Here is a 19,927-nt window from a genome sequence, read left to right as displayed (position 1 = left end):
GCCCCGAGAGTTAAACTGCTGAGCTAGCAAGAAAAGAAGTTATTAAATGGCCATTACCTGGTTGTTGAACTGCTGCCCGAAGAAAGAGGCGCTTCCCGCCCCCTGCTACGTACTTTACACACCAAAAGCTGTTACTGGAGTGGCCCGGAGACCCGAAAATCAGCAGTTTATATACTCTCGCGGAAAGTTCGAGGCATTTTTGGAATGAGAACACCCGCCCACAAAAACTTTATTGGCTAGGGTTAAGCAAGATATTCAAGTTGGGGGAAGATACATCAGATTGGTCAGAAATTAATTAAAGAAATTCGGGATTGGCTAAATACAAAACAAGGGGAAAGAAAGGGGTATACAGCCAACTTAAACAATAACAGAAAGAAATTTAACAAGAAACAAACTTTTGAAATAAAAATTTCTCCAAAAAACAGTTCTTTCACTTCGCACTAGTGTGCACCATTGTAGTTTTTCAGTAGTGTCCTCTAGAAGAGAAAGTTCACACTTCTTACTACAGGTAAAACAAAAATACATCAAAAATGACCCAGTTCAAAAACTCCAAAATTTCCAAGTAGTGACATCTTCTGAGAAACTTGAAAATTAATACCGTAGATAAAGTTCAGACTTCCTCCAGCAGAGGAGTTTCAATTGGCGCAAATTTTAAATAAGCGGCGTGGAGGTGTACCGCCCGGTACATTAATAATAATAATAAATGTGTATATATATAAAATTGCGGGAGTCAGTCATTCTTAAGAACATAATTGTAGGACTTCAGTAAAAATAATTCTTACCCTGTTTCATTAAATAAATAAGGAAATGTGAATTACGCACAAATCACGGAATGGATTCGTTTGTTGATTTTAAAATCAAGAGGCTATTTCAATATCAGTTCAAAAATATGCATATTTGTTAACCGCGAACGTTGAAGCTGGGCGGAGACCTTGGCGGTTGGCCTTTCAGTTCCACACAAGACCCACCTGTGCTTGAAAGGTATGCAGCTATTATCAGCGCAGAGACTGGATAGCACCACCAAAGCTATAGGGAAACCGCAGCACCATAATGAAGTGTACTAACAGGTAGTTTGCTCACTTGACCAGAAAGTGGTATCGCAGCAGCTTCCTTACTGGATGTTGAGCAACACTTTGCTTTGGCCTCTAGCGAGAGACACTACGTCCATCAAGAAATGGCATCAGGCGGATTTATTTGATACATGCATTAAATTAAACTCCTTACAATTATTTGACCGGACGAGTTGGCGGTGCGGTTAGGGGTGCGCGGCTCTGGGATAGTGGGTTCGAATCCCATTGTCGGCAGACCTGAAGATGGTTTTCCGTGCTTTCCCATTTTCACGCCAGGCAAATGCTGAGGTGGTACCTTAATTAAGGCCACGGCCGCTTCCTTCCTGGCCTCTCGCATCGTCGCCACAAGAAATGTCTGTATCGGTGCGACGTTAAGCCAATCATTAACTATTACTACACAAATTATTATACTTAAAGCTAATACTATTACATTAATTCTACAAATTATTATCCCTTCTTCCTTTCCTTTCAACTTTCTGTTTCCCTACATGTAACAGTATTCTGGGTATCCTATTCTTCATTCTTTCAGTTAGCGCTTTATCAGAAGATTATTGTGACCATGAAATTATTATTATTATTATTATTATTATTATTATTATTATTATTATTAATTTCAGCCATCACCCCTGAGTTTGAGTAAAGGACTGCTGGTACCTGATCGCTACACCCCTAATCCACAGTACACGGTGTGCCCTTCGCCGGATTCCATACCCGTACCTCTGCTGCCCAGAAATAAACTGTGCTTCATTCAAGAGATCGGTGAAGGCTGTTTCGGCAAGGTTTATAAAGGTGAGTTAATAAGACATATTTAAATAGTGTTGCTCTCACACAAGCCAGCAGGTAGTGCTACAGTGAAACACGAACAGGGTAACAGGGAGCTTACGGGCACATAGTTATGAGCTTGCATTCGCGACCCACTGTCAACAGCCTTGAAGACTGCTTTCCGTGCTTTCCCATTTACACACCAGGCAAATGTTGGGACTAAAGCCACGGCTATTCCCTTTCCTATCCGACCGTCGCCATACGACCTATCCGTGCCGGTGCGACGTGAAGTGATACCGCCATAGCCTCCTCCCGGCGAGTGGACACGTCTACCAGCTTCTCGTTAGTTGGCCAAGAGGAGGACGCAGTCACCGTGGCTGATGGAAGTAAGCAAAGATCTGCAAGAACTGGAAACATCAGAAAGAGACTCCTCTTTCAGGAGGAGGTTCCAGGACAAACCACGAAGATCTCCTCTGGGCAAAGAAGAGGAGGTGGGAAAACGTCAAAAACCACCCCGTCTGCAAGAGTCGGCCAATACGAAACAAAAAGAAGAAATAATAATTATATTATTATTATTCCTCCTGTATCGAACAAATATTCAACCTGAAGTCAATACTTCGCCACAGAATTTTGAGTGGTAAGAAAATGTAGTGTCGGTTATAGACTTCCAAAAATTCTTCGATTTGGTGGGCAGAGAGACTTTGCTTAAGATCACTAGGGAATTTGGAGTCAAAACCAAACTGGCACATATAATCATAAAGAGACCCTAAAACGGAAAACCTCCAACGTAAATTCTTCGGGCATCTCTCACGATCATTTGAAATCAAGACAGGCGTGAAGCAAAGCAATGGACTATCTACACTCCTATTCAACTGTGTCCCAGATGGAACTCATAACTTGAACATGAAGGGATATTCCCGATCTGTCTACGGAGAAAATCAGGAGGGATTAAAGTCAACTGTTTGGCTTTCGCTGCCGACTTTGCTATACTATCAGAATGTCCAGAGATCGCAGCCATCCACATTAACCTGTTGCAAAGAATCACCAGCCACACAGAACTGAGGATCTCAGCAGAAAAGACCAAATTCATGACGAATATCAAAGATGGACCAAAATTCCAGGAAACAGAGATAGGACGGATAGAAAGGGTCAAGAAGTTCAAGTACCTTGGTGAGACCGTACAGGAGAATGGACTTAAAAGAAGTTACAGTGGAAGATCGCATCTCAGATATGGAGAGAGCATACGATTTGACAAAAAAATATCTACGAAGTGTTTATCCTGGAATTCCAAATTATAATATTACAACACCGTGGTCAAAACAGAATGCCTGTCCATGAACTACAAGCTGGAGAAGCTAGAAAAATGATGGGAGGTGTCCAAACTGAAAGCAGATGGAAACTTCGGAGCAAGAAAGGGTGGAAAGAATCTCAGAGACCATGAAGGAAAGGAGACTGGCATTTCTCGGACATCTGTACAGAATGAACGCAGACTTATCAAACAGATATTTGATTACTTCTGGAGAAAAAAGACAACTAGCGTTGATTAATAACGAAACAAAGAAAGGTATGGAAAGGTTAAGCATCTTGGAAGACCGGCTGTAAGAAAGGAATACGTTGAGAACACACTGAAGAATTTGGAAGATATTCAAGCCGCAGGAAGAACTAAGAAGGCCGGAAGAGCCTTGACAGATGAACAATGGAAGCATGAAGGAGTATTGGACACAGAGAAAACTCCGCACGAAGAGAAATAAATGAAGTTGTAGCGTGATCGTTCGTGGTCCATTGGCTTGTAAAATAAAATGATAATAATACAAATGACCAGGATTACAAGAAGAAGAAGAAGAAGAATCGTTAGTATCGTATTCCTTTGTATTTGCCTTTATTTCTTATTCTCTTCATTTATATAAAGAAGTAATATATGAAGTAGCCTGATCGCTCACTGTCGCCACTTGCCCTTATGTCCGTCATTGTCAAAGGACTAAGGAGCGATCGCCACAGTAATCTTTACGTAGAGTGAAGGGAACAAAGTGATGTGATGTATGTCACGTAATCAGCAATTTTATCAATAGAAGGTGGATTCAGAAGCTTGTTTGATTTAATTTGTTTTGTTGCTGTTGTGGTGGTATTGTTTACTTAATGTACTCGCATGTAGATAGATAGATAGATAGATAGATAGATAGATAGATAGATAGATAGATAGATAGATAGATAGATAGACAGATAGATGATAAGTTATTTTCCTGGCAAAGATAGGGACACATATTGCTGCCTTACACTTTACCAGTAAATAATTGAGTCGTATAAATTCAACACAAATCTTCCACCTAACTACCTGGTATAAATATACATTTTATATCCAATATCTACACGTATAACATCATAAGTTTTATCTGTACACATTGAATGCTTGCCCCATACTTCGTTTTTATCTTGCATTACGATTATAGTCTGCAATAGATTCAGCTCAATTTTTATCTGTTGTTTGTTTGTTTGACGACATCATGGATAAACTAGTTAACAGACTTTCTCGAAACATGGTATATAAGCTGAGGGGCAGCGCATCACGCTATTTAGGAGATTCCTAGGATGGTCGACGTTTACAAAGAGGACAGGATATTAATTGAATTTTAGAATGTTAAAACTGAAATATACACAGATATTTATCTTTGAATTGTTCCATGAGAGAATAAACAATACATAAGACATCATTCTCACATCGTGGAGATATGTACACGTTGGTGTTTCTCTTCCTTTCTTTCTTAGTATTTTTTCCTTCAAGGATTTTCACTATATGTCGGGAAACAAGCTATAAGTTTTGACTTTCTCCGTTGCTCGCTGACTTCCTTTAGAACGTCTTTTTCTTCATGTCCTCGTCATTCTCGTCCAAATCCACATTTCAGTTGCTTCCAGTGAAACTCACGGCTCTCACAAGCATCAAGCCTTTCTTGTTACTAAACCCGTGTGGGTATTTGTTAACAAGAGCTATTCTTTTCGTCCGTGCATCTTCAGTTTTAATGCTTCCGAAGTAACAGAAATGTCGCACTTGTTCTACTTTGGAATTTCCTATTCTTATGCTTGCTTTGGATCCCGTCATCTTTGCTCACAACTAAAATTTTGGTTTTCTTACTATTGATATTAAGTTTGTAATATTCCAGTCCATCACAAAGAACGTTCAACATTCTATTTAATTCCTTTTCAGAGTCTGCTGCTATGGAAATGTCATCAGCAAATCTAATACTGTGGATTCTTTTTCCATTCATCTTTAATCCGTCAGTCCCTTCCTTTAAAACACGTATCGTATATTTAAAACGTATGGTGAGAGTGGAGAACCCTTACAATTCTTGTACATCCATTCACCACAAGACTGGTTCTTGTAAATTTTCCTAACGAGTCTCCTATCTTACCAGTCAATTCCTACTTTGTTCATACATTTAAACACTAGCTGCCAGTTTATCATGTCAAAAGCTTTTTCCAAGTCAATGAGCAGCTTTCTGTTCATTTCTGACTTCTTTCCAGTATCAAGGGTTGCTTCTCTCGTTCCTGGGAACGCTCTGAAAGAAATGACCTGAGGAGAGTACAAAAGAGGAGAACAGTAACAATGGCCTTATGACCCCACCTGCTGGTTTCTGAAGGTGCTCAAATACGTCAGCCTCCTGTCAGTAGATTTACTAGCACGTAAAATAACTCCTGCGGGACGAAATTACGGCATCTCGGTGTCTCCGAAAACCGTAAATCGTAGTAAAAACAATAACATTATTAACATTCTTCGGGAAACTTCAAAAACATTAAAATGATGACGTTACATCCTGGAGACTTTCGAATGGTAGAGTACACTGTGTGTAATGTAAGCTCAATCACTTCGATAACTTGAAGCCTGTACTCAGGCACTACAGTGACGTCACCATATTAAGTAAGGCTCTATGCTTAGCCGCCATTTTGGTTCATACATGCGCAATGGGCCATGCGCTCACATTGAACGTATCGGTTTAATCACCGCGTGCAGGAACACGTTCTGCACCTAACTGTAGTTATATCTCTACTGCGGGATATAGATTCTCTTCTGCTACACCTTCTACTTCAACTGCTGACATCACAACACCCCTTAATTCAGTCACACTGATCATTCAATATTCAGTTGTGCCCCCAACGTCCGGCAACAGGAGTTCAACATCCGAACACAACAGTTACAATATTTGTCAAAACTAACTTCATACGACAGAAATAATTTGTTTAACGTTGGGTGGTAGTACTGTCATATTTCATACAGAGTGTGGGGTAATAAGCTTACTTTTGACAACATACCATATACGTTCTTGGGAAAGGAGATTGGCGTTCGGTTTCCCCATTAATTTTGAGGTTAAGATATTTTACTGTCATTGAAATAAAACTATGAATTCGTTTGATAGAACAAAATAAATTCTTTAAATAATATATAAAAATAGTGAGTCTTGTTGCGATAAAACAGATGAGAATATGAAATTATGACATTGCAACTGAAAGAAACTAGGCATGAATTTGAATTCTTCTTGACCGGACATTTAACAATTTATACGAAATATTTCCCTCACTGATTCACTTGACTGTACCTTCAACACTTTTAGTGCAATTACGACGTATTCCTTTGATCTGGTGTTTACTGTAGATGTGTCACGCCTAACTTGGTGACACATCCTTGTGACTGCTTCTCCTCCATATCATCTGACTTCTTTGTAAGTCAATATGGTATTCCCTCATGGCAGGTCCAGGGTTGCCCTCTCTGACTCCATGGTAAACCCTTGCGTCCGTGTCTTCAACTAAGTGACTGACCAACTTTAGCCTCACTCTCTCAATGACCAATAATTAATGGCTCACTCAGTCTTCTCCATCTCTCGTTCACACTCGTTGACTGACCGACTGAGGCCTCTTCATCTCGTAGACTTCTTCACTGTTCAGCTTCCGTTTAACTAATGACTGACGCTACAACATGCAACCACCTTTTATAGACGTTGGTTGACACAGCTACGTAATTTCCAGAAATAACAATGACATACTCCCACAACGCCCCAAACTGTTGCATGTAATGGTGAAATCCCCTGGGGCGGCTGAGTCTCTGAGCGCATTGCTAAAAGCTCACGATGACGTAGCCATGACGTGGCGATGACTTGGCAGAAATGTCAGCAGTATAGGACAATATAACAACGTCACATCCACATCTGATATATCGAAACTCTCACTGTACAGGTATTTAATGTTAATCTACATATACGTATATATGCATACACTCAATTACAAATACGCAAGCGACAAGCATTGCATAATGGAATTGAATAATAATTATAACAAAATAATAGTAATCTCACAGATAAAATAATAATACGGACATAATAATACTAATAATAATAATAATAATAATAATAATAATAATAATAATAATAATAATAATAATCATAATCATAATATCACAGATGCAATAATAATAATAATAAATACAGATATTACCTTGTAACGGGATTTGAACCGTTACAATACAACAAATGCATGATTGAAAACCAAGATCTGTGGTAGGTCTATATGCAGACACGTTTTGAACTATGAGCTTTCTGATTCAAGCTCTCAAACATTCGTACTTTTAAAAAAAAGCTTGGGTAGTCTAAAGAAACCAAATTGTGAAGTTATGAAATTAATTTGTAATTGTGAGGTGTTCTACAGGGACTATAAGCATTATATAATGCAAAATGGTGCAAATCTGGTAATGTACATGTTCTCGAAGGTGCTGCGATTTAAAAGAAAAAAATGTTAGACACTTCTTCAAAGTTCGATCCTATTCTGTTGCGCACGTTAACTTGAATGTACGGAAACTAGGTATGCGGTAAAGAAGAGAAAAATTTAAACAAGGAATGGAGTGTTATTGTTTTGTAAATACTGTAATAAAAAGATACTTAAATATCATATTTTTTAAATGTGCTGTCACAGCAAGTTAACCAATGTTGCAACCCTTTGAAGTTTAATAAGGTGAGTCGTGTTGAGAAATCATACTACTTTTCCTCAAACTTCAGTAAAAAAGTGTACTGTTAAGTTTGCGAAAGTAAAAAATTGTCGATATTCTCCACAGCTCGTGGGTCCCTCCCCTTACAAGTCACTGGTAACTGATTATCAGTGCAATACTTGAGGTTGGAAGAGAAGATTCAGCTATAGAAGTAGTTACCATATTCCTATTTTCCCCCTGAATGTACTTTATAATAACATAACATGAACGTTCGGTTGAATAAACTAAATCCTATGTTGTTTACAGTTGATGAGATTCATGACACTCGCCAAAAATTAAGTTTACTTTGGACATAGAACGTATTTTTAAAATACTGCTAAATAAGAAAATGTACTAAATTTTAGAAGAAAGAAATAAACTTGAAGAATCCCAGTTACTTCGCTGTGTTCGTCCTCAGCGTTATTTTTGTTCGAAGGAACTTTTCTTATTATTTCGACAAAATTGAAAATAGCGCTGAATCAAGTGTGAAATACCGACTGAGATCATCTGGTATCACAATTTACGTATCTTCGATTAGCACGCCAAATGCCACGATAGCCTATATCAATACCACGGCGCATGACTTACGAATAACCTATTCTATTTATTAATAATATAATAATAATAATAAACGGATTTATTACTAGGCCTAAGCTCTTTTCTCTAATTAATATTCTAAAATCCGACCTAGTTAGCCGTGCGGTTAGGGTCGCGCACCTGTGAGCTTGCATCCGGGAGATGTGCATTCGATTCCCACGGTCGGCACCTCTGAACATGGTTTCCCGTGGTTTCCCATTTTCACACCAGGCAAATGTAGCTTAATGAAGACCGCGGCTGCTACCTTCCCACTCCTAGCCCTTTCCTATCTTTGCATCACTGTGCACCTTGGATGTGTTAGTGCGAGTTTTAACTGCTAGCTAGTGCAAAATATTTGACTTTTAACTTACAATATATCTTGAGTCACTGGATGTAAAGGGCACGTTCGTCTTAGTAAATCATTATGAGGCGGGAAGTAGTACAGAACACTGTTCGATGTTCCTGTAAAACAAGGATTCATCCTACTGTCTAATATCTTTAGATCTCGTGCCAGCAAACACAAAGCTTGTTCTCCAAAGGATGAAGACTATAATTTAGTGCGTTTGGAAACTCCTTTGAGTGCAGAGGCCAAGTTTTCGTGTTCTCAGTGAGCTCGGCTTTACCTGCCTGCCGGAGGAATTTAATTCTGATCTGAAGGACTGAGCTAGCTTCACTTACCTAAACCCCATTTTAAGGTGCTCTTCTTGACAGAATCATCAGACCTGTGGGCTCGGAGTTGCGAACTGTGCAGCACCTGTTTTTCGACCGGATGCTCTTCCTGACGCCAAACTTATTTGGTAGGATGTAATCACTATTGTGTGTTTCTGTCGTGGTTGGTAGTGTGGTGTGAAGAGGAGAGTGTGAGGAAAAACACAAATACCCAGTCTCCGAGCCATAAGAATTAATCAGACGGGATTAACATCCACCAATCGTCCGGCAATCGAAGCCGGGACCCTCTGAACATTGACCATTCAGCCAAGCAGTGGGACGTCATTATGAGCTCTTCTCCCCTGTGCCCAGCTCGGTCAGAGTTCATACCTGGCTTTACTTTGCGTCGCACCGATACAGACAGGGCGACGAGAGGAAGCGGTTACTTTTAAAACCCCGTAAGTCAAGAATTGTACATTTGTCGGAAAATAAGAAAACTGAATAATCAATTACGTGGAGAACTTTGAAATGCTTTTGTTGCTTCTAAAATTTAAATCTTGATTGAGCATGTAATTTGCTTGTTTCAAGACTGGTTTAAATGTTCCTCACTTACGGGATTTCAAATATGGCACAAGTTCCTTACAATAATATGTTGAATTTCAATATTGTCCATCTCAATTACTAAAAACATCACCAGAAACTTGCGCTCTTTTGAGCGAACACGCCATAGAAACTGTCTACAAATGAACAACCTTTCTAACCAGTCTCTCAGTCAGTGATATGTCGTCATTCACGGTTTTCCAGGATCTTTAAATTTCCACTTAATTCGGTACATATCCTTCCAATTATATCAAATTCATCATGTTCTGTATATTGATGTTTGGCAGTGGGACTACTGTTAAGAAGCGCGAGGTTTTAGCTTCTGGGTCCCTGGAATACACTCAAACTTTACTACATTCCCTTCCCATGGACAGGAGAGTTTGGAAACCATACAATATTTTGTAAACTATGAGGTCCACAACCTCACCATGTGCTACTATTGTTCATTTCCATCTGCATCATTTGTTTTTTCATTCCTTTGTTTTCTTAGGTTAACACAGTTTTTAGTTTCAATTATTATTTTAAATCAACACCTTTTCGCTGGATTTTGTCGCAGTGAGTTGGTTTTTGCTCCACATATTGATGTAAATACTATATATCTGTGCTAATTTTGTTTCCGTCTAGGCTCTCTTTTGTTTGTTTTTTCATTTGCTCCTTCATTATGTTGTTTAGTATTTTTTCAACTTATATTATGTAAATTATTTCAAACTCCCCTCATTTTTCACTGAAGATGGCTCAAACGAGCCGAAACATGTTTGAATTTGTTTACTCCATCTAATGACGGAATATTTATTGTATTGAATTAGGAGGATACTCTCATTTTTCACCTTTGTAAAGTTGCAAACCATACTCAAAGCTTCCAGTGTCTTCACACTTACGGGATGTTGCAGCTTTCATTTCCTCACATAACATGACAATTACGAAATGAGAGTAACGGATTCAATTAAGGTACAGTCCCAGCATTTTCCTGGTGTCAAAATGGGAAACCACATAAAACCTTCTTCAGAACTGCCGCCAGTGAAGTTCGAACCCGCTATGTCCCGAATGCAAGCTCACAGCTGCACGCCCCTAACCGCACGGCACTACTTGACTAACTTATTGTTTTAAGTACTTTGTTTCTTCTATTCAAGCATCTCCTAAACCAAATAATCAGACGCCTTTTTCTTTGCCCACATTAGCAGAGAAAGCTGCATTGTCGAACTGGCCAGAATGCAGTCTGCCACTTAAATGTTGTCATGTGTCATTAGACACGCGAATGAGTTGCGCTAGTTCAACACTGATATTAAGGTAGACTGGTCGCTTTTAACGAGAATTCACGTAAGAATAAGCGGTAATTGCTATCCGAATGACAATACTTTGAGTTCGCAAGTAGCGCATGGAAACTGGCGTCGGCAACACAAATAGAGATTATGGTACTTGGATTTTTTGGAGGTGCTGATGGATACAGCCATAACGAAATTGCATTTGGGTATTCTTTAGGGCACGAGTAGGACGTATGAGGTGTCAAGTACGTTCTGAATATCTGGATGAATACTGCCAAAGTCTAATCCACGTTTTGGGGACGTATTATGCCACTCGTTCTACGTAATCAATGGCCACCTACCAAGCAAAGAGGCGCTAAGTGAGCGAGTCCAGATGTTTGTAAGGACCTGCATTCACTGACTGGAGCAATTTCTGCCGGGTTCTCTGAAAGTTGTCTCTTAGTCAGGACCACACTGTCCGCTAGATACTTAGCCTTATACTGGCCGTAGCAAAACATCCGGTTCCGTAATTGGAGAGAGGTCGAATTAACGATCAGTGCAGCTGCTAACGGCTGGTAGTCGCATATGTGGAGACTATGTCAATTTGTGATCGATGAGAAATCCTAAATATGGCATCACCACTGAAGCGTGCCCAGTCGGGGTGTAAATAGAGGCTCCTGAGTTCGTCAGACCGTTGTTATTAAGCCACGGAGTGAATGTCTGCGTGGAAATCGTCAGTTTTTCTCGACACTTGTTCAAGGATTTAGATTCTGTATAAATTCGCATTCTGGAGAACCTCTATCCCAGAAGAAAAAATAGATTCGAGGTATGTGTTAAAAATCAACGGTGCCAAGACAGAGCCTTGCACTGCTTTATGATGCCACTGTGAATTATGTAGGTAACCGGTGTTCCCATTAATAATAATAGTATATTAAAATTGCATTTATATAGATGTGTATCCTTCGAAATGGCTTGAGTTCCTTATTCAAACCAAAAAAACATTTGTTTCTGGTGCGGTGAATGACAAATAGGCCCTGCTAACTTCAGTGCACAGGTTTGTTCAAAAGAAAGCATTCATCTTTTCAATGTCAACACAGTTCATTAAGTTTTAGTCAACTTTTGTTGTAGTGTTCTAAGTTATATTTTGTATTTCGACAGAGTGAAATGCTTATAAGTTATATTGTGCAGACATAGGACACTCCTCCTTCTCTCGTACAGCTACGGGGAATCACCACCAACTTGTCCAAAATAATTTTCGTTCATCAGCTCTGAAGTCTCAACACGCGCCAATAACTTACATCTGCCCCACTGGTACACGCGTGCTGAGCAGAGAGACAAAGGCTGCTAATTAATGATCTATCCGGTGGCAAATTATTTCGATTTGAGCTCACACAAAGTGGCGTGGTATAATCAATCAATCAATCAATCAATCAATCAATCAATCAATCAATCACTACTGATCTGCATTTAGGGCAGTCGCCCAGTTGACAGATTCTCTATCTGTTGTTTTCCTAGCCTTTTCTTAAATGGTTGCAAAGAAATTATAAATTTATCGAACTTCACCCATAGTAAGTTATTCCAATCCCTAACTCCCCTTCCTATAAATGAAATTTTGCCGCAATTTGTCCTCTTGAATTCCAACTTTATCTTCATATTGTGATCCTTCCCACATTTAAACACATCACACAAACTTATTCGTCTATTAATGTCATTCAACGCCATCTCTCCACTGACAGCTCGGAACATACCGCATAGTCGAGCAGCTCGTCTCCTTTCTCACAAGTCTTCCCAACTCAAATTTTGAAACATTTTTGTAACGCTACTCTTTTGTCGGAAATCACCCAGAACAATTCGAGGTGTTTTTCTTTGGATTTTATCCATTTCTCGAATCCTGGTGAGGGTCCCATACACTGGGACTAAACTCTAGTTGGAATCATACTAGAGACTTATATGCCCTCTCCTTTATATCTTCACTACAACTCCTAAACACCCTCATAACCATGTGCAGAGATCTGTGCCCTTTATTAACAATACCATTTATTTGATTACAACAATGAATATTTTTCCTTATATTAACACCTAGGTACTTACAATCATTCCCACAAGGAACTTTCACCCCATCAACGCAGTAATTAAAACTGAGAGGACTTGTTTTCTATTTGTGAAACTCAAAACCTGACTTTTAACCCCGTTTATCATCATACCATTGTCTACAGTCCATCTCACAACATTATCGAGGTCATTTTGAGTAGTTGCTGACAATCTTGTAACTTATTTATTACTCTGTACAGAATAACATCATCCGGAAAAAGCATTATCTCAGATTCCACTTTACACATATCATTGATATATATAAAAAACATAAAGGTCCAATAATACTGCCTTGAGGAATTCCCCTCTTAACTATTACAGGATAAGATAAAGCTTCGCCTACTCTAATTCCCTGAGATCTATTTTCTAGAAATATAGAAACCCATTCAGTCAGTCTTTTGTCTAGTCCAATTGCACTCATTTTTGCCAGTAGTCTCCTATGATCCACCCTATCAAATGCTTTAGACAGGTCAATCGCGATACAGTCCATTTGACCTCCAGAATCCAAGATATCTGCTATAACTTGCTGGAATCCTACAAGATGAGCTTCAGTGGAATAACCTTTCCTAAAACCGAATTGCCTTGTATCGAACCAGTTATTAATTTCGCAAATATGTCTAATATAATCAGAAAGAATGCCTTCCCAAAGCTTACATACAATGCATGTCAAACTGACTGGCCTGTAATTTTCAGCTTTATGTCTTTCACCCTTTCCTTTATACACAGGGGCAACTATAGCAACTCTCCACTCATCTGGTATAGCCCCTTCATGCAAACAATAATCAAATAAGTACTTCAGATATGGTACTATATCCCAACCCATTGTCTTTAGTATATCCCCAGAAATCTTATCAATTCCAGCCGCTTTTCTAGTTTTCAACTTTTGTATCTTATTGTCAATGTCATTGTTATCATATGTAAATTTTAATCTTTACATACTGCTACATACTACTACATACATATGGTTCATGTTTGTGGGTTACTGTAGTCACGTCCTAGTTCGTGAACCATGGGCAACGGCTGAGTGGCCTAGTAAGTGGTCCTGAGAGTCGGGATACCAGTTGCTATGGAATGGGAGTGGGCATCTCGGACATATTCTGAGTCGTGGCCCTCCTTGTGCTCAGGCGGCTAGGACTATACAATTCACCGGTGGTCCATAACCCGTTAGAGGAGAGATCCTCACTTGGACTATGTGTAAGTAGGGCAGCATCCTGCTTCATGAATTTACCGAGCTCAGAACACTTTAAGCAAGCCTCGGACCTATGGGAGTAATGGAGTCCCACTCCCATTTGACAGGCGAGGGACTCCTTGGAAACAACTTGGCGAACGAAATGGAATTCGATGGGGAGCAATCAATATTAATGGGGCTTATGGAAGAAAGAAGGTAGAACTGGCTGAGTCAACAAAGAGGATGCATCTGGATGTGCTAGGAGTAAGTGATATTTGGGTAAGGGGAGATAATGAGGAAGAGATAGGAGATTATAAGGTGTACTTGACGGGTGTTAGAAAGGGAAGGGCAGAGTCTGGGGTAGGGCTCTTTATCAGGAATACCATTGCACGCAACATAGTTTCTGTTAGGCACGTAAATGAGCGAATGATGTGGGTAGATTTGTCAGTGGGAGGAATTAAGACAAGAATTGTGTCCGTGTATTCACTATGTGAGGGTGCAGATGAGGATGAAGTTGACAAGTTTTATGAAGCATTGAGTGACATCGTGGTCAGGGTCAACAGCAAGGATAGAATAGTGCTAATGGGCGATTTCAATGCGAGAGTTGGGAATAGAACTGAAGGATACGAAAGGGTGATTGGTAAATGTGGGGAAGATATGGAAGCTAATGGTAATGGGAAGCGTTTGCTGGACTTCTGTGCTAGTATGTGTTTAGCTGTTACGAATACATTCTTCAAGCATAAGGCTATTCACCGCTACACATGGGAGGCTAGGGGTAACAGATCCATAATAGACTATATCTTAACAGACTTTGAATTCAGGAAATCTGTTAGGAATGTAAGAGTTTTTCGGGGATTTTTCGATGATACAGACCACTATCTGATCTGTAGTGAACTAAGTATCTCTAGGCCTACGGTAGAGAAAGTGAAATCTGTCTGCAAACGAATAAGGGTAGAAAATCTCCAGGATGAGGAAATTAGACAGAAGTACATGGATATGATTAGTGTGAAGTTTCGAACAGTAGACAGTAAGCAGGTTCAGGATATAGAAAGTGAATGGGTGGCATACAGGGATGCTGTAGTAGAAACAGCAAGGGAATGCCTAGGAACAACTGTGTGTAAAGATGGGAAAAGGCGAACATCTTGGTGGAATGATGAAGTGAGAGCAGCCTGTAAACGTAAAAAGAAGGCTTATCAGAAATGGCTCCAAACAAGGGCCGAGGCAGACAGGGATTGGTACGTAGATGAAAGAAACAGAGCGAAACAAATAGTTGTTGAATCCAAAAAGAAGTCATGGGAAGATTTTGGTAATAACCTGGAAAGGCTAGGTCAAGCAGCAGGGAAACCTTCTGGACAGTAATAAAGAATCTTAGGAAGGGAGGGGAAAAGGAAATGAACAGTGTTTTGAGTAATTCAGGTGAACTCATAATAGACCCCAGGGAATCACTGGAGAGGTGGAGGGAATATTTTGAACATCTTCTCAATGTAAAAGGAAATCATCATGGTGGTGTTGCAAACAGCCAAGCTCATGGGGAGGAGGAAAATGATGTTGGTGAAATTATGCTTGAGGAAGTGGAAAGGATAGTAAATAAACTCCATTGTCATAAGGCAGCAGGAATAGATGAAATTAGACCTGAAATGGTGAAGTATAGTGGGAAGGCAGGGATGAAATGGCTTCATAGAGTAGTAAAATTAGCGTGGAGTGTTGGTAAGGTACTTTCAGATTGGACAAAAGCTGTAATTGCACCTATCTACAAGCAAGGAAACAGGAAGGATTGCAACAACTATCGAGGTATCTCATTGATTAGTATACCAGGCAAAGTATTCACTGGCATCTTGGAAGGGAGGGTGCGAGCAGTCGTTGAGAGGAAGTTGGATGAAAACCAGTGTGGTTTCAGACCACAGAGAGGCTGTCAGGATCAGATTTTCAGTATGCGCCAGGTAACTGAAAAATGCTACGAGAGGAATAGGCAGTTGTGTTTATGTTTCGTAGATCTAGAGAAAGCATATGACAGAGTACCGAGGGAAAATATGTTCGCCATACTGGGGGACTATGGAATTAAAGGTAGATTATTAAAATCAATCAAAAGCATTTATGTTGACAATTGGGCTTCAGTGAGAATTGATGGTAGAATGAGTTCTTGGTTCAGGGTACTTACAGGAGTTAGACAAGGCTGTAATCTTTCACCTTTGCTGTTCATAGTTTACATGGATCATCTGCTGAAAGGTATAAAATGGCAGGAAGGGATTCAGTTAGGTGGAAATGTAGTAAGCAGTTTGGCCTATGCTGACGACTTGGTCTTAATGGCAGACTGTGCCGAAAGCCTGCAGTCTAATATCTTGGAACTTAAAAATAGGTGCAACGAGTATGGTATGAAAATTAGCCTCTCAAAGACTAAATTGATGTCAGTAGGTAAGAAATTCAACAGAATTGAATGTCAGATTGGTGATACAAAGCTAGAACAGGTTGATAATTTCAAGTATTTAGGTTGTGTGTTCTCCCAGGATGGTAATATAGTAAGTGAGATTGAATCAAGGTGTAGTAAAGCTAATGCAGTGAGCTCGCAGTTGCGATCAGCAGTATTCTGTAAGGAGGAAGTCAACTCCCAGACGAAACTATCTTTACATCGGTCTGTTTTCAGACCAACTTTGCTGTACGGGAGCGAAAGCTGGGTGGACTCAGGATATCTTATTCATAAGTTAGAAGTAACAGACATGAAAGTAGCAAGAATGATTGCTGGTACAAACAGGAGGGAACAATGGCAGGAGGGTACTCGGAATGAGGAGATAAAGGCTAATTTGGGAATGAACTCGATGGATGAAGCTGTACGCATAAACCGGCTTCGGTGGTGGGGTCATGTGAGACGAATGGAGTAGGATAGGTTACCTAGGAGAATAATGGACTCTGTTATGGAGGGTAAGAGAAGTAGAGGGAGACCAATACGACGATGGTTAGACTCGGTTTCTAACGATTTAAGGATAAGAGGTATAGAACTAAATGAGGCCACAACACTAGTTGCAAATCGAGGATTGTGGCGACGTTTAGTAAATTCTCAGAGGCTTGCAGACTGAACGCTGAAAGGCATAACAGTCTATAATGATAATGTATGTATGTATGTATGTTACATACTGCTGACTGAATACTTCTGCATTTTGAAGATCACCGCATACACACTCTCCTTGTTCATTAATTATTCCCGGAATGTCTTTCTTGGAACCTGTTTCTGCCTTATATAACCTATGAATACCCTTCAACTTATCACTAAAATTTGTATGAGCGCCAATTACGCTTGTCATCTTGTTATCCTTAGCAGACTTTTTTGCTAGATTCAATTTCTTATTACCTGCACAGCCATTTCTAACTCCATTTCTTTACAATCTGCACCTTTTCTTGGTCTCTTTACGTATCTGTTATAATAAGGTGGGTCGTTACCATTCCTTACCAACTTTAAAGGTACAAACCTATTTTCACATTGCTCAAGAATTGTTTTAAACCCATACCAGAATATGTTTACAATTTTATTTGCCGTTTTGCATGGACCATATTTACTTTTTAGAAACTACCTCATGCCTGCTTTATCAGCCATATGGTACTGCTTAATAGTTCTACTTTTAAGACCTTCCTTTCTATCACACTTATTTTTAACTACAAAAAAACAGCTTCGTGATCACTAATAGCATCTATTACTTCGATTTCTTTATAGAGCTCATCTGGTTTTACCAGCACCACGTCCCTCTAGCTGGTTCCATCACTGTCCTTCCCATTTGCCGCATCGCATTAAGTTCTGTAAGCCTATTCAAGATTCCCACAATTGTGATCGCTTTTGCAACATGCAAATGTTCCACAGTTTAGCCCTCAAAAGAAATTATTATCATGTTGATGAATGCACTGCAAGATTTATGGCAAAAGCCAACATACTGCCGCGAAATTCTACTCGCAATCTTTAATACAGGAAGTTCGCACAAAAACCCGTTCCACATCAGGATTTGTTCTTCTTCTTCTGCTTCGTGCTCCTCATTTGGTGAGATCGCTTTTACAGCCGGGCTGAGTGGCTCAGACGGTTGAGGCACCGGCCTTCTCACCCTAACTATGCAGGTTCGAGCCTGGCTCACTCCGGTGTAGGCGAGTCGTGTCCAGTTGCAGTTCAAATTGTAAATAGCTAATGTATCTATTGATTTAGAATTTGTATGCGATATTATAATTTCGTTTAACTTTCCCAGGTAAATCCGCGCGCTGGCTCCCAGCCCCCACTGCAAGTTGGGCCGTCGCGTAGTAAGATGACGAAGTTGTGCGAATTATCATCGGTATTGCTGTTCAGTTTTCATAATCAAAGTCAGTAGTGTATGAAGTGAATTTTATCTTGCGCTAGAGGTGAGTCTTCCAGTACGCAGCAAACTAGCCTAGATGAATGTAAATTGGAAACTCACATCCCACTGGCAGAAGTGCTGTTAGTACGGACTGCGGTACAGGGATTTCAGAAAGTAGTTGGAAGAGTTGAATTGAAAACCACTTAAGGCTCCTTTCTTTTCGTTACCATTTCATGAGAGATCCAGCAAAGGTAACTCTTTCTTTGAAGACGACATTTGCTCAGTACTCACTTATCCCTGCCTTTTATTTTCCGTATGGAGCACGCATCATAACATTATAAAGCAGATAAAAGACACAAAACCTAAAGAAAGGTTCACTTATCTGCAGAAATAGGCCAAATCAGTTTTGTTTAAGAGAGCAGCATGAAAGAGCTATGGAAGAACGCAATGAAACTATTACGTGTCTCTTAATAGCTACCGTTTACTTTCTAGGCTCTCAGGAACTTACCCTTAGGGGTCAAAAAGAAAGTAGTTATCTTTGAACGGACATATCTGTGTTCAGATTTTGAACATATTACAACACAACTTGGACACTTCCGTCATTCTCTATCACAGGCGCGTTTTCTTTCCTTAATTCTTACCTCACTTATTCATGAAAAGCTGATGTAGTTTACAAGAAGTAGGTGAGCAATGTATTCACAACCATTGAGCAACTGTTAAAAAGCTAAGAAACGACTTAGCGATAATAACATAGTTTACACGCCCCTGGCCCATCAGCCTCATGTCGGTAGATTTACTGGCACATTCCCCATCAATTGTTTACTACTTCTATCGAACATCTCTCTTGATAAAGTATTTCAATCCAAAACTCCTCTTTCTATAAACGATAATTTGCCCCAATTTGTCCACTTGAATTCCACCTTTTTTTAATACTCTACCTGCAAAAGCTCCGCTGACCATACTGAAACATACCACGTAGTCGAACATCTCGTCTCCTTACTCCCAAATCTTCCCCTCGTTTATCGAAAATCACCCAAGTACGGCAGTCGAAGTAAGGGCAGTACCGAAGAAGTTTCACTTATGAAATTCGACATACAATAACATGAAATGAAGAAAATACACGTATCTTGAACAATATGCATGTCATTTTATTTGCAGATTTGAAAAGTGGTTCGAGGGTTGGAACGGGGTCCACTCAGCCTCGCAAGTAGAAGGGGTTCGATTCCCTCCTCAGCCAACCTCGAAGTGCTTTTCCGTGGTTTCCCACTTGTTCTCTAGGCAAATGCTGCGACGGTACCACGGCCACGTCCTTCCAATCTTCTCACCCCCCTACAAGGCCCCTGTTCAGCATAGCAGGTGAGGCCGCCTGGTCATCCTTTTCAGTTCTATCCCCACCTTCCAATGTCTCACGTTCCAGGACACTGTCCTTGAGGCGGTACAGGTGGGGTCCCTCACGGATT

The 19,927-nt window shown here is 40.0% G+C and overlaps 1 protein-coding gene across 1 annotated transcript in view; it reads left to right on the top strand.

Annotated features, from left to right (window-relative positions):
* Positions 1-19,927, top strand: part of LOC136877839 (muscle, skeletal receptor tyrosine-protein kinase) — a 243,009-nt gene that overhangs the window by 164,886 nt on the left and 58,196 nt on the right. Inside the window, exon 5 of the mRNA XM_067152039.2 lies at positions 1,688-1,859. Within this exon, the coding sequence (XP_067008140.1) occupies positions 1,688-1,859 (172 nt within the window). The remainder of the gene's footprint in view (positions 1-1,687; positions 1,860-19,927) is intronic.

This window comes from Anabrus simplex, chromosome 7 (genome assembly GCF_040414725.1).
Source record: "Anabrus simplex isolate iqAnaSimp1 chromosome 7, ASM4041472v1, whole genome shotgun sequence".
Taxonomy (NCBI): Eukaryota; Metazoa; Arthropoda; class Insecta; order Orthoptera; family Tettigoniidae; genus Anabrus; species Anabrus simplex.
This window is presented reverse-complemented; position numbering and strand designations above follow the sequence as displayed.